Source organism: Scyliorhinus torazame, chromosome 9 (genome assembly GCF_047496885.1).
Source record: "Scyliorhinus torazame isolate Kashiwa2021f chromosome 9, sScyTor2.1, whole genome shotgun sequence".
NCBI classification, from domain to species: Eukaryota; Metazoa; Chordata; class Chondrichthyes; order Carcharhiniformes; family Scyliorhinidae; genus Scyliorhinus; species Scyliorhinus torazame.
The window spans coordinates 187926277-187941365 of NC_092715.1; the positions used below are offsets into that span (position 1 = coordinate 187926277).

The 15089-nt window shown below is 49.7% G+C and overlaps 1 protein-coding gene across 1 annotated transcript in view; it reads left to right on the forward strand.

The window, feature by feature from the left end:
* Positions 1-15089, forward strand: part of slc1a1 (solute carrier family 1 member 1) — a 112397-nt gene that overhangs the window by 51355 nt on the left and 45953 nt on the right. The window contains exons 5-6 of the mRNA XM_072516904.1: positions 1813-1855; positions 6588-6650. Of these exons, the coding sequence (XP_072373005.1) occupies positions 1813-1855; positions 6588-6650 (106 nt within the window). The remainder of the gene's footprint in view (positions 1-1812; positions 1856-6587; positions 6651-15089) is intronic.

Here is a 15089-nt window from a genome sequence, read left to right on the forward strand (position 1 = left end):
GCTGGTTGCATCACAAACTGTTCGGCGCCTGGCATGGTTCTTGTTTTTCCGCCTCTCCCGCTATTCACCTGCCTCATTACGCTTGAGCAGAATCAAGAACAAACAAAGAACAAAGAAATGTACAGCACAGGAACAGGCCCTTCGGCCCTCCAAGCCCGTGCCGACCATACTGCCCGACTAAACTACAATCTTCTACACTTCCTGGGTCCGTATCCTTCTATTCCCATCCTATTCATATATTTGTCAAGATGCCCCTTAAATGTCCCTATCGTCCCTGCTTCCACTGCTCCAATCGTGGAGAATCGTGCCCTCGAATTTCTAGTTCCATGGTTTCCATCCATACTTGTCTCTATTTAAGGGCAGGATCTAATTCTGATCCCTGATCAGTGGGTCTAATGTTAACCCATTCTTTTCATTAACCAACAATGACTCACTTACCAAGCCAAGCATCCCTTCGAATCTTACGTCTCTTATTGCCTTTTTTGGGGTTAACCTCTCTGAAGAGGCCCTTGCTTCTTTTTCTGCTTCTGTTCGACACCTTTTTTTATTTTTATTTCTTCAGGGGGTCCTCCCTTTAAAAGTTAATTCACTCAAATTCTACCTTATTGAGTCCTTTTAATTTTTAATTTTGGCTTATGTCTTTCATTATTTTTCAATTCTCACGGATGCACCCACTTTAGTTTTGTTTTTACCAGCTCTCCCCTTTGACTTTTAAAAATTCCGCCCCAGAAGTCACATCAAAATCATGTTGTACTGTTGCTCCTATGACTGAAAGAATCTTATACCCAGAATTTGGGTTGGGGGTCATGGCTAAGTCAAAGTTTAGGGTACAGGTTCTACCTGACATACTTCCATTGATCCAACAGAAGCTCTAGAATTTCTCGCCTTCGGCCTCCCCGCTGCCTCTAAGCGTATTGTGCTTACGGCCTGTAAATAAATTGAGTTAGTTAATACAGAATCTTGAGTCCAGTTCAAACGTAATGTCTTGATGATGCCATCCTCCAGAGTGGCTTGGAATAAAATACAGTGTGGTATGCTTTTGTAAGGGCCGCAAAGAATCCAGCATAGGTTTGTTGAGTCAAACAGAAAGTAACTTTATTTACAACAATACGTACACAGGGCCAGTCGCTCACTACTGGTTCCCTTTCTAGCCAGTGCCACACTGGCCAGCTCAATTTATACAGCTGCGCTGCTAACGGTTGGCCCAGCCTCCCTCATTGGGGGAACTCATATTCCTAAAGAGTCATGAGGTAACCAGCCTTCTGCGCTCGGTGGGCACGCAGGGGTTTGATTGCTTCATCGACCCCAGTTTTCATATTTTGATTTAATGTTTTTAAGTTTCCATTCCTCTTTGTTCTTTTTGGGCTGTGCTCCTTTTATATTTTAGGAGCGGCCCCTTTTAATTCATTCCTTCGTTAATTTCTGTTCTATTTAGTTGATGGACCCCAAAACACCTCATGGGGTAACCAATTGTCCCTAGCCAAAAGGATCAGGGCAGGTTATAACATAGGCATTGCCAACATAGGAGTTTGTGAGTCTTAAATGTAGAGGGCCTTTTCAAGAGTAGGAAACTGAGTGGGTCATGATCTATGCTGACTGGAACTATAATGAGATAGTAGAAAGAAGGAATAGCGCACTCTAATTGCCAGATGTACGTTAAACTGATGGTTGTCAGTTGTGAATACTATTCGGTTTTATTCAAATCATTTTGTAAAAACCAGTCAATACAACATTATTACTTTTGGGTGGGGGTTTGTTCCACATATCCACTTCTCTGACAAACTCATATAACTAATGCTTTTTTTCACACAGAAATGCATTCCCGGAAAACCTAATTCAGGCCAGCTTTCAGCAGGTAATATAACTTTTTTTTTCTTTGCATTATTGAAAACTATCAGATCAACCTGTTACACAACTTTGGAATAATTTACTTTTGTTTAAAATTGCCACCAGGTGATTCATTAAAAATTGGAAAATTACGATCAAAGAAATATTGCAAAATCATAATATAATCCCTTCTGCTGTTTCAAAATAAACATAAATTATATATCAGCAATAAAAACAGAAAACCTCTGTATCTGTCAGATAAACAAATGTTATCCTTAAATATCCCTTAAATATTTAAACTCGCTGAGACAGTGCAAAGTAATCTGAAATACCAACTTATGTAAGTGGCTTCAATTTAAAAGCCACTCCAGTGGCTTCTGGAGCTACTCACAAGTCAGCAAGAAGTCAGAGTCCCCATCAAATTCATACAACTGTGACATTCTCTTAAACCATTTTTGTGCTGGTGAAAGGAACCCCTCTTATTTTAAACAACCCTGAACACCTAAAGCACAGCCAGGTGCACTGTAAAGCAGTTCTGACCAAAGGTCATCAAACTGAAGCCTTAACTTTGCTTCTCTCCATAGATGCTGCCTTACTTGCTGAGTAATTTTTCAGCATTTTTATATTCTTATTTCCAGCACCGGCAGTGTTTAGCCTTTTCACTGTAAAGCTCCCTGTAATCTTTGCCAAAACTTGACCGGGTTCCAATCACAGAAGATCCAGCCTGTGCCTTCACGTGGCACCTCAAAATAAGATTGTCAACTAGTCCCAATTTTGTGCTATGGTCCATGGCCACTAGGAACTAGGTTGAGACTTGATTAACGCACTACACAAATAACCAGCGGTTTGGAGGAGACACTCATCTCAGCAGACTGGGCAAGATTTGAACTCTGATTCCAGAGGTTAAAGGTGGTGGAGATGGCTCTGTAATGGCGGAATCTTCCAGTCCTGCCGATATCGATGGGGTTGTGCAAGCCCCATGCCCTCCGCCGCCAGGGAATATGTCACAGGGAGTCACCATCGGTAGGACTGGATAATCCCATTGGCTGGAAGCGCAGGAAAATTTCAGTCATATTTCATGTAATATAGACATCAGCAGCCTTTCTTTTTCCTTTAAAATATTTCAGATTTTCTCAAGCTGCATTTGTGTGGCATTTTTTAAAAAACTGAATTGAGTTGCTTTGATAATTATTTAGAGCTGTTTACAATATTGTGAATCAGTCTTTGCAATTCAAAAGATGTTGCCTTTGACCTTTTGTTAGAAAATAGAGATAATTTAAATAATTTATATTTGTTTTGTGTGTTAGAAATAAGGGGCGGGATTCTCCGACCACCCCTGCCGGGTTGGAGAATCGCCGGGGGACGGCGTGAATCCCGCCCCCACCGGCCACTGAATTCTGCGGCACCGAAAATTCAGCGGTGGGGGGGGAGGAATCGGGCTGCGCCGGTCGGCGTGTCCCCCCCCCCGGCGATTCTCCGGCCCGCGATGGGCTGAAGTCCCGCTGCTGTCATGCCAGTCACGCCGGCGTGAATCAAGCCACCTTGCGCGGGCGGGCTCTAGGGTCCTGGGGGGGGGGGCGCGGGGCGATCTGGCCCCGGGGACTGCCCCCACGGTGGCCTGGCACGCGATCGAGGCCCACCGATTCGCGGGCGGGCATGTGCTGTGGGGGCACTCTTTTCCTTCCGCCTCGGCCATTGCCTCCGCGATGGACGATGCGGAAGTGACCCCCCCCCCTGCGCATGTGCGGGGATGACGTCAGCAGCCACCGACACTCCTGCGCATGCGCGGCCTTCCGCTGACCGGCGAAGTCCCTTCGGCCCCAGCTGGCGTGGCGCGCCAACAACTCCGGCGTGGGGCTAGCCCCTCAAGGTGAGGGCTTGGCCCCTAAAGGTGCAGAGAAATCCGCACCTTTGGGGCGGCCCGACGGCGGAGTGGTTCCCGCCATTCCATCCCGCCGGGACCCCCCGCCCCACCGGGTAGGTGAGAATCCTGTTGCTCTTATTAGCCTTAGTTTTATTAGCTCTAATTCTGTCACCTTTGCTCACGAGTCGGCAGGTATCTTTCTGATACCGCCACGTGGTTAAAGCTCAAGTAATGAGTAATAATGCAGCACACCGCTTAGTAAAAGTTAAATCAACGATCATTTATTATATACAGCAATAAATACCTATACCATAATCCTACTTCTAGACTATTACCTACCACTAAAGGCCAATACTTAACTTTGGTGATGGCCCACCAGGTCAGGGAAACGAATGGTCTATCGAATTGGGTCTGGCCTGCGGGATTCAGAAAGGCTGGTACGAGTCGATAGTCTGGAACACCTATCTCGTAGCGATCGCTGGAGTAACACTTACTTGTTTCTTCGTCGAAGGGTCTCGAAGGTTGCGAGTAGGAGAAGAAGGGCCGATCTGAACTTGGCCCCCATTTTCATAGTCCCTAGGGGCTTCCCGCCTCTCGGGGCGGACCTTGACCCTGGTTTCAAGTGATTGGACTTGGTCCCAATCACTGGGTTCGATATGGTCCAAAATGGGGCGATTTCTTGATCGGGGGTGGTCGTCCACCTTTCTTTGTCTCAGCCACTGCTGGCGCCGAAAAGTCTGGATCGGCTTTATGTTGCTAATGTGTAGCAATTGTTCCCAGAGATGGCTGCTTACTATGCAGATGGCTGGGTTGATGTGCTGTTAATGGCTGCAGGTATCGGTCTGGGCCGACTTCCCCAGAGCCGAATACACTGTTTTGCCTGCAGCTGTCCGTTTGAGTCCTGTTGGCTGATTTTCCCATCAGCCCCTTTCGTTTGCCATTTTAGATCGGGGTTTGACCATTTTACTCGGGAATCAGCCATTTTAGGTGGCTACAATCCCGGCCCAGGTATAGTTTTAAGTTTAAGCTTAATTTGTGTTTCTGTGTTTGTGTGCTAAGAGAGAGTTAAAACTTCAGTTTAGCTTCAAGTTACACAGGTGCCTCCAGTCTATGGGTTTTAGTTTCACTTTAAACTTTACCTGCACTGTAATTAAGGGTTTACGATGTAAGAGTACCGATGTTAAAACACAACTAAGCTGTTGCTTAGAAGCCCATGCTGAAAATTAGAAGCATTTGTATTCAGTTGGAACCAGGTAACTGAGAAGAAAGCAGCTCTCATAAAACCTCCGATACAGTCCAGGGATAGTAAAGTAAGGGACAGAACGTAAGTCCCAGAAGCTAAATAAGACCGTTTCAGAAACCAGCGAGTGTAAAGAGGAGTCCCAAGAAGACTGATGTCAAAAGGACAAAGAAAAGGATGTTGAACAAGGTATTGTTTTTTGAAGTAAAGAAAGGGGCAGAGAGAGACTCCCAGTTAAATATAGGGCTGCAAGGTGCAATGCTGGAGAGGTCAGCTAGCGAGAAGCTGGAAATCTGAAGTAATCCTAAGGTTGGTGATACCCTAGTGCCCTCGTACACCAGTTACTGAAAGCAAGCATAATGGCAAATGGTACATTGGCCTTGATTGCAAGAAGATTTGAGTACAGGAGCAAAGATGTCTTGCTTCAGCTGGATAGGACCTTGGTGAGACCACACAAGGAGTATTGTGTGCAGTTTTGGTCTCCTTACCTCAGATCCTTACCTCAGAAAGAATATACTTGTCATAGAGGGAATGCAGGGAAGGTCCACCAGACTGATTCCTAGGATGGCAGGATTTTTGTATGAGGAGAGATTGTGTCAATTGGGCCTGTATTCACTGGAATTTAGAGGAAGGAGAGGGGACCTCATTGAAAAGTTAAAAGTGGTGACAGGACTGGATGGATTGGATGCAGGGATGTTGTTTCCTCTGGCTGGTGGGGTCGAGATTAACGGGTCGTTCTCTCAGGATATGGAGTAGGCCATTTAGGACTGAGATGAGGAGAAATTTCTTCACGCAGAATTTTCTACCACAGACGGCTGTGGAGGCCAAATCATTGATTATATTTAATAAGGAAATAGATAGATTTCTGGACTCTTAAGGGATATGGGTGAGCCTGGAGTATGGTGCTGAAATAGAGCGTCAGCCAATTGTCGTGTTGAATGGCGGAGCAGGCTTGAATGGTTGAATGGTCTACTCCCACCCCTATTTTCAATGTTTCGATGTAATACAACCTGTGAAGCAGTGTTGTTCTGTTGTCATGGCTGGGTACCCGTGAGATTGTGTGGAAGCTTGAATGCAAGTGGTGTTCCAGAACAGAGAAATACTGAAAGGAGAGATTGAAATTCTGGGTGCGGATCCTTGGTGAAGCATCTGAGAGAAAGTGTGGGAGAATATTGCAAAGTGTATTCTTCAAGAGTGGAGATTTGAACCCCTCGTGTGGAAATCAGAGTTCCAGTGAGATCAGTTGGCTACACAGTGTGACAAGCATCTGGAGGGATTTGACAAGAAATCCACAGAAGTTGACCTGTCACTTGCTTTCAGAGTGTTGTGTGTCTGATCACATTTCACCCATTGGTTTACATGTACTGTGTACATTGCTGAGAACATTGGAGCATGATATATTCTGTAACTTTTGTTATCCTTACAAATATGTATTTATCTGAAAAGTTATGGCTAGGGTGAAGAAGTAGCATTTTATAATTAATCTTTTTTTGTTTAATAAATATTTTGTTCGGATCTGTGACTCTGTTCATGCACGTCTCTAAGCAATAAAATAAAAGTTATAATCTATCGAGCCGGAGTCCCGATCTTGGATCTGACTGTCCAGTAGTAACATCAGCTGAGATTGTAACACCTTTCTTTTTGCTTTTTTTTCAGTATAAAAGCAAACGAATAGAAATTAAACCTGTTATTAATTCCACCGCTGGCTCAACGAATGAGGTAACATAGAACTGTTTTGATGAATGCTTATCTTGACCTGGAATGTCAACTCTGTTTCTCTCTCCACAGATGCAGTTTGACCTGCTGAATATTTCCAGCAGTTTCTGTTTTTTATTTCAGGTTTCCAAGTGTTTTGCTTTTGTATTTGTTGTAGAATAACTTCCTCCCCACTCAATGGTAACACAATAGTTCCCAAGCCATTGTTACAAAATGTGAAATCAGGTTCAAAGTTTCAAATGTGCCCAGCTTGCAGTGAATTAGGATAGCACCTCCGAGCACCAATACACAATATCACAGAGTGAAGAAAACAGCTTCAATCTGCCAGTGTCTCAGAGAATCAATACACAGCATCATAGAGGACCTAATCTTATACTCCTCCCAAAGCAGATTCTGAGATAGCGCAGAGCATAAAATTAAATGGACGGGATTCATCCCTGGGATGAATCGAGATACAATTTTAAGGTTTGGCAGGCAGGGTCACGGGCGGGAAAACTATTAAGGCCCTTAAGTGGCCACTTAAGAGCCTTATCCTGCCCAGCTCAGTTTTTAGGCTGGCGGGAGAGAGTGAGAAAGTGACATTTCAACTTTTACTCATCTTGAGCAGGAGGTTGGAGGGAGGGAACCTCACTCTGAAGACACCCTCAGAGATGGGGCATCCTCCCACGAGATATTGGAGTTCCATGACCCTCCCCCGACCCCCAATCATGATTGCACCCCTCCTGATCACTCCCCCTCCCCCCCCGGCCCCCACCACCCCAGGCATACCCTTCCCTCCTGCCCCGTGACACCCGGGATTTACATTTTCAAAGGCTCCGGGACTTTGTTCCAGGCAGAGTGCTGCAGTTTCGCTTACGGCCACGGCAGCACTGTGCCTGGTTGGCCGACAGCTCTTATTGGCAGGACTTTGTTCCAAGGGCTGACAGAAATCCCTCCTACTACCAATCAATGCTCAAGTGAGTGTTAAATGGCAGTGGAGTTTGAGAGTCGGCGGCTGCGCATTAGGCATACTCACCATCCTTAAAATTCTACCCAGAGTCTCCAAGCATCTCAGAGCATTGTCCCATTGAATATTTCATGAGGCGGAGTTTTACATGTATTTGGCAGAGTGCAGCAGATGGCGGGAAAAGCGCCGATGGAACTGTTGGCACCAACGGTGGCTTTCTCTGCCTTATTGCTTGAAACATAGGAGAAAAGCCAATGGGCGAGTCCCATGATGCAATGCTGATGGGCTAGGCTGATAGAACCTGCCCTCCAGCAACGTAGTTTTTTAAAGATTGGGATGTCATATTTAAAGGCTGCTTTGGTGCACAAAGAGCCCCTCCCCTTCCCCCACACAACCTCTCTCCCCCGTCACTGTCCCTTGGCACTGCCCCCTGGTATGGCCTGGGTAGTGCAAGGGGAGGTGCCCTGGTAGTACTAGGTGCACTCCCCCTGGAGCAAGGCACTCACCTGAGTTCCTCTGGGTGTTCGTCCCACCAGGTGAGACCAGTCCTAATTCACACCGGTCAGCCCTCATGCCAACGTGAATGGATTATCTTACCAGGAGGGGTGATTCAAGTCTAGAGGCCTAAATAAATTTATTCAAATGTTTCAACAAATTTTCAACAAGAAAAAGAAACAAAAACACAACAAGCAGAAATTATACATTGGATTTCCCCCAAATACAGTAACCCCCCATATAACAGTAGAAAACACAAATAGGGAAACCCCCCCACCTTAACCCAAACGCCACCCCAAAAGAACCCCCCTCCCCCCGCCCCTGGGCTGCTGCTGCTGCTGACCTCCTCCTAACGCTCTGCGAGATAGTCTAGGAACGGTTGCCACCACCTGGAGAACCTGCACAGACCCTCGCAAGGCAAACTTTATCCTCTCCAGCTTGATGAACCCTGCCATGTCATTGATCCAAGCTTCCACACTAGGGGGCTTCGCTTCTTTCCACAGTAACAAAATCCTCTGCCGGGCTACCAGGGATGCAAAGGCCAGAATACCGGCCTCTTTCGCCTCCTGCACTCCCGGCTCGTCCGATACCCCAAATAATGCTAATCCCCAGCTCGGCTTAACCCGGGCGTTCACCACCTTGGACATAGTCCTTGCAAAACCCCTCCAAAACCCATCCAGCACCGGGCACGACCAGAACATATGGACGTGATTTGCTGGGCTCCCCGAGCACCTCCCACATCTGTCCTCCACCCCAAAGAACCTACTCAACCTCGCCCCCGTCATATGTGCTCTGTGAGTAACTTTAAACTGTATTAGGCTGAGCCTGGCGCAAGAGGAGGAAGAATTAACCCTACTCAGGGCATCAGCCCACAGACCCTCCTCTATCTCCTCCCCAAGCTCCTCATCCCACTTGCCCTTTAACTCCTCCACCGAGGCCTCCTCCTCTTCCTGCAGCTCCTGGTAAATCGCCGAAACCTTGCCTTCTCCAACCCATACACCCGAAATCACCCTGTCCTGAATCCTATGCGCCGGAAGCAGCAGGAATTCCCTCACCTGCCGCCTCACAAATGCCCTCACTTGCATGTACCTGAAAGCGTTTCCCGGGGGTAGCCCAAACTTCTCCTCCAGCGCCCCTAGGCTCGCAAACGTCCCATCGATGAACAGGTCCCCCATTCTTCTAATCCCTGCCCGATGCCAGCTCCAGAAACCCCCATCCATCCTTCCAAGGACGAACCGATGATTCTCCCGAATTGGGGACCAAACCGAGGCTCCCACCTCGCCCCTGTGTCGCCTCCAGTGCCCCCAGATCTTCAGTGTCGCCGCCACACCGGACTCGTGGTGTACCTTGTCGGCGAGAGCGGCAGCGGTGCCGTCACCAGCGCCCTCAGGCTCGTGCCCACTCAGGATGCCATTTCTAGCCTCTTCCATGCAGCCCCCTCTCCCTCCATTACCAACTTACGGATCATCGCCACATTGGCTGCCCAATAATAGCCACATAGATTCGGCAGCACCAGCCCCCCCACTGTCCCTGCTACGCTCCAGAAACACCCTCTTCACCCTCGGGGTCTTATTCGCCCACACAAATCCCATGTTGCTTCTTACCCGTTTGAAAAAGGCCTTGGGGATCAAAATGGGAAGACACTGGAACACAAAGAGAAACCTCGGAAGGACCGCCATTTTGACCGACTGCACCCTACCCGCTAGTGAGAGTGGCAGCATATCCCATCTTTTAAAATCCTCCTCCAATCTGCTCCACCAACTGCGCCAAATTGAGCTTGTGCAGGGCCCCCCAACTCCTAGCTACTTGGATCGCCAGGTACCGAAAGCTCCTTTCCGTCCTCCTCAGCGGTAGCTCGTCTATCCCCCTTCCCTGATCTCCTAAATGCACCACAAAGAGCTCACTCTTCCCTACCCCGAGTTTATACCCCGAAAAGTCCCCAAACTCCCTAAGGATCCGCATGACCACCATCCCCTCCACTGGATCCGCAACATACAACAACAGGTCATCGGCATACAACAACACCCAGTGTTCCTCTCCCCCCCTGAACCAATCCCCTCCATTTACTGGATTCCCTCAGTGCCATGGCCAGCGGCTCAATTGCCAGTGCAAACAACAAGGGGGATAAGGGACACCCCTGCCTCGTCCCTCGGTACAGCCGAAAGTACTCCGACATCCGCCGGTTCATAGCCACACTCGCCACAGGGGCTCTATATAGGAGCCTGACCCAACTGATGAACCCCTCCCTGAACCCAAACCACCGCAACACTTTCCAAAGATACTCCCACTCCACCCGATCAAAGGCCTTCTCCACGTCCATAGCTTCCACTACCTCCGCTTCCCCCTCCAACGAGGGCATCATAATCACATTGAGGAACCTTGGCACATTAGTATTTGGCTGCCTGCCCTTCACAAATCCCGTCTGGTCCTCATGAATCACCCCCGGGACACAGTCCTCAATTCTCGAAGCCAGCACGTTCGCCAGCAACTTAGCGTCAACATTGAGGAGCGAGATCGGTCTATACGATCCACATTGCAATGGATCCTTGTCCCGCTTCAAAATCAAAGAAATCAGCGTCCTGGACATTGTCGGGGGCAAGGTCCCCTCCTCCCTCGCCTTATTAAAAGTCCTCACTAGCAACGGGCCCAGCAGGTCCATGTATTTCCTGTAAAGTTCAACCGGGAACCCTTCCTGCCCCAGGGCCTTCCCCACCTGCATGCTCCCCAATCCTTTAACCAGCTCCTCCAGCCCAATCGGCACCCCCAAACCAGCAACCTCCTCCTCCACCCTCGGGAACCTCAGCTGATCTAGGAATCATCGCATCCTCTCCTCCCCCGCTGGGGGCTCAGACCTGTACAGATCTCCATAGAAGTTCCTAAATACCTCGTTTGTTCTCACCGCACTCCGCACCGTATTCCCCCCTCTATCCCTAACTCCACCTATCTCCCTCGCTGCCTCCCTCTTACGAAGCTGATGTGCCAGCATCCGACTCGCCTTCTCCCATACTCATACTCCACCCCTTGCGCTTTCCTCCACTGTGCCTCTGCTTTCCCCGTGGTCATCAGTTCGAATTCCGACTGGAGGTTCCGTCGCTCCCTAAGTAGCCCCTCCTCAGGGGCCTCTGCATAACTCCTGTCCACCCTTCAAATCTCCTCCACCAACCTCTCCCTCTCCCTCCTCTCTCTCTTCTCCCTGTGAGCCCTAATGGAAATTAGCTCTCCCCTGACCACCGCCTTCAACGCCTCCCAAACTACCCCCACCTGCACCTCCCCGTTGTCGTTGGCCTCCAAGTATCTTTCAATACACCCCCGCACCTGCCCGCACACCCCCTCATCCGCCAGGAGTCCCATATCAAGGCATCACAGCGGGCGCTGGTCCCTCTCCTCCCCCAACTCCAGCTCCACCCAATGCGGGGCGTGGTCCGAGATGGCTATGGCCGAATATTTCATTCCCTCCACTTTCGGGATTAGCGCCCGACTCAAGATGAAAAAATCTATCCGGGAGTAGGCTCTATGGACGTGGGAAAAACAGGAAAATTTCCTGGCCAGCGGCCTGGCAAACCTCCATGGATCCACTCCCCCCATCTGGTCCAAAACCCCCTGAGCACCTTGGCCGCAGCTGGCCTCTTACCCCTCCTGGACCTAGAACGGTCCAGTGCTGGGTCCAGCACCGTGTTGAAGTCCCCCCCCGTTATCAAGCTTCCTACCTCCAGATCCGGAATCCGACCCAGCATGCGTTTCATAAATCCGGCATCATCCCAATTCGGGGCATATACGTTCACCAGTACCACCCGCACCCCCTGCAACCGACCACTCACCATCACATATCGACCTCCATTATCCGCTACAATATTCAGTGCCTCAAACGACACCCACTTCCCCACCAGTATTGCAACCCCTCCGGTCTTCGCATCCAGCCCTGAATGAAAGACCTGCCCTACCCATCCCTTTCTCAGCCTAACCTGATCTGGCACCTTCAGATGCGTCTCCTGGAGCATAACCACTTCTGCCTTCAGTCCCTTTAAGTGCGCGAACACCCAGGCCCTCTTGATCGTCCCGTTCAGGCCCCTCACATTCCAAGTGATCAGCTGGATCATGGGGCTACTCCCCCCCCCCCCCCCCCCCCCCCCCGACTAGCCATCTCCTTTTCTATGCCAGCCACGTGCCCGCACCCTCCAGTCCCCCAGGCGGCGGACCCCCGCCCCGACTACCTCTGCTACTTCCAGCTTCCCTTTGGCCAATGCAGCAGCAACCCAGTTCCCCTCCCTCCCTCCCCCTTCCCCCCCGCTAGATCCTCATCTAGCCATTTTGCTCTCCCCATGACACTCCCATAAGTCAGCTGACTCCTGCTGACCCCGGCCTCTCCCGCCATTCCATCGACCCCCCAGTTTGAGAATCCCCCCACCCCTTGGCAATCAGTGTGCGCTCCTCTCCAGCACCACCCCTCCCCCAGCCCCGCCCCCATTCTTCCCTAACGCAGGAAAAAGCCCGCGCTTTCCATCTGAGCCGGCCCCGCCCCCTCTGACGCAGATCCTTTTTTGCTGCCTTACCCCAACTCCCCATCCCCGGGCCTCCACCCCCCTCTTCCTCCGCGGGGCCCTGCCCCTCCAACACCGATGCCCACACTCTCCCACGGCCCCCACATCAAATCCATTCACCCATCCCCACCCAGCACCAAAACAAAAAGAACATTCCCCAAATGCAGTAAACACCCCCCCACGACAAACCCTCAGTTTGAGTCCAACTTTTCAGACTGGATAAAGTTCCATACCTCATCAGCCGTCTCAAAATAGTGGTGCCGATCTTGGAACGTGACCCACAATCGCGCTGGCTGCAGCATCCCGAACTTCACCCACTTCCGATGGAGCACCGCCTTGGCCCGTTTAAAGCCAGCTCTCTTCTTGGCCACCTCTGCACTCCAGTCCTGGTAGATTCGGATATCCGTGTTCTCCCACCTGCTGCTCCGCTCTTTCTTGGCCCATCTCAAGACACACTCTATCCATAAAGCGGTGGAACCTCACCACTACGACCCTTGGCCGCCCGTTGGCTTTGGGTCTCCTTGCCAGGACCAGATGAGCCCCATCTAGCTCCAGGGGCCTCGGGAAAGCTCCCGCGCCCATCAGCGAATTGAGCATCGTGCTCATATATGCCCCGGCATCGGGCCCCTCCACTCCTTCAGGAAGAGCCAGAATCCGAAGATTCTTCCTTCTCGACCTATTCAGGTCCTCAAATTTTTCCTGCCACCTCTTGTACAGCGCCTCGTGCGCCTCCACCTTCACCACCAGGCCCAGGATCTCGTCCTCATTCTCCGAGACATTTTGCCGTGCCTCCCAGATCGCCACCCCTTGGGCCTTCTGGGTCTCCACAAGCTTTTCACTCGATGCCTTCATTGGCGCCAGCATTTCTGTCTTCAGCTCCGCAAAGCAGCGTTTAAGGAACTTCTGCTGTTCCTGCGACCACTTTTGTCCATGTTTGAACCAAGGCTGTGATGTGTCACTCTAAATGCTGCATTTCATTAAAATCACTGAATTTATGAAAACACCTGGTTGAAACTTATTTTAAAATTTTGATGAAGCGTAAACTTACGTGAGTAAATCCTGAGACCACGCTGCTTGGTCTCCACCCGCCGCCATCTTGCTTCTCCTCCCTCGCACTTTCCGCTGCACCAGAATCACTTTCTTAACCGCTCCACTCCTGGTCCAGTCCATACAGTGCCGGGGGAATCTTGTTGTCACCTTCCCACACTGGGAGCCGTCGAACAATTGCCGTTGGGGCCCCTCTAAAGAGCCCAAAAGTTTGTTCCTGGTGGGAGCTGCCGAACGTGCGACCTACCTCGGCATAGCCACAACCGGAAGTCTGATAATGAGATTCAATGTGTTCCCGACATTGTAGCTAGTGATTCCCGTTATGTCACTGGCGGGAGGGGGCATCAATTGTGCCAAGACATCCTGCTGACGTAAAACACAATTTGGGCTTCTTGTGAGGTTTTCCTCTCTATTAGCAAACCCGCCCGAAAAGAAAGGGAGCCGGAAATCCTGGACTTTCTCTCATTTTCTGCTGAAAGTTATGTTTGAAGGTAAACATGCCACTGATGTCATTTTGGCTACAGAACAAAACCTGCATGAAGGTCCGCCTTCTCAACTTTGCCCCTCGCCTGAAGTGTGGTGGTCCTCAGGCTAAATCACCACCAGTCAGTTCTCCCCCTCAAAGGGGAAATCAGCCTATAGTCACTTGGGACTATGGCGACTAGAAAACAATGCATGCATATCTCCAATCTTGAATTTTGATAAGAAAATAATTAGCATTTTCCCCTCAAGCCCAAGAGGAACTGTTTTTAAATCGATTTAATCCCAAAAACCTAGAAACACCTGGGTGAAACTTATTTTAAAATTTTGATGAAGCGTAAACTTACGTGAGTAAATGAATACGATCTGCTTTCATAAATTCAGTGATTTTAATGAAATGCAGCATTTAGAGTGACACATCACAGCCTTGGTTCAAACATGGACAAAAGATCAGGGGGTGGATTCTCCGATTGGGAGACTTGTTCTCCCGCCGGAGGAGATTTGTACCCACTTTACAATCCCCCTGGGAGCGCAAAGCGGGATGCAATTCCGTAGCCCTTGCCATGCAAATTTATGCATGGTGAGTTATACGAGGGATTCCCTAGGGCAGTTCTCTAGGGCAGTTAGAGGTGGGCAATAGATGCTGGACTAGCCAGTGATTCCCACATCCCATGAATGAATGAAATGAAAAACCTGTGCTACATTTACTGGAGCACAAATGAACTGTCCATAAATTTAGGATGTGCTTAGGATTTTCACAAGGTGTACTTGGAAGATCAACTGTACTAGCTGGCGTAAGGTGGTAAACAGAAGCCTGAAAATTCCCTTCTGATTCCACCCACCGCAAGGTCGCCACGGGCGAGACGCAGACAATGGAGAAATCCATTGACCTCGGGCGGGATTCTCCAGTCGCCGGGTGGGCGCGGTTGGAGAATC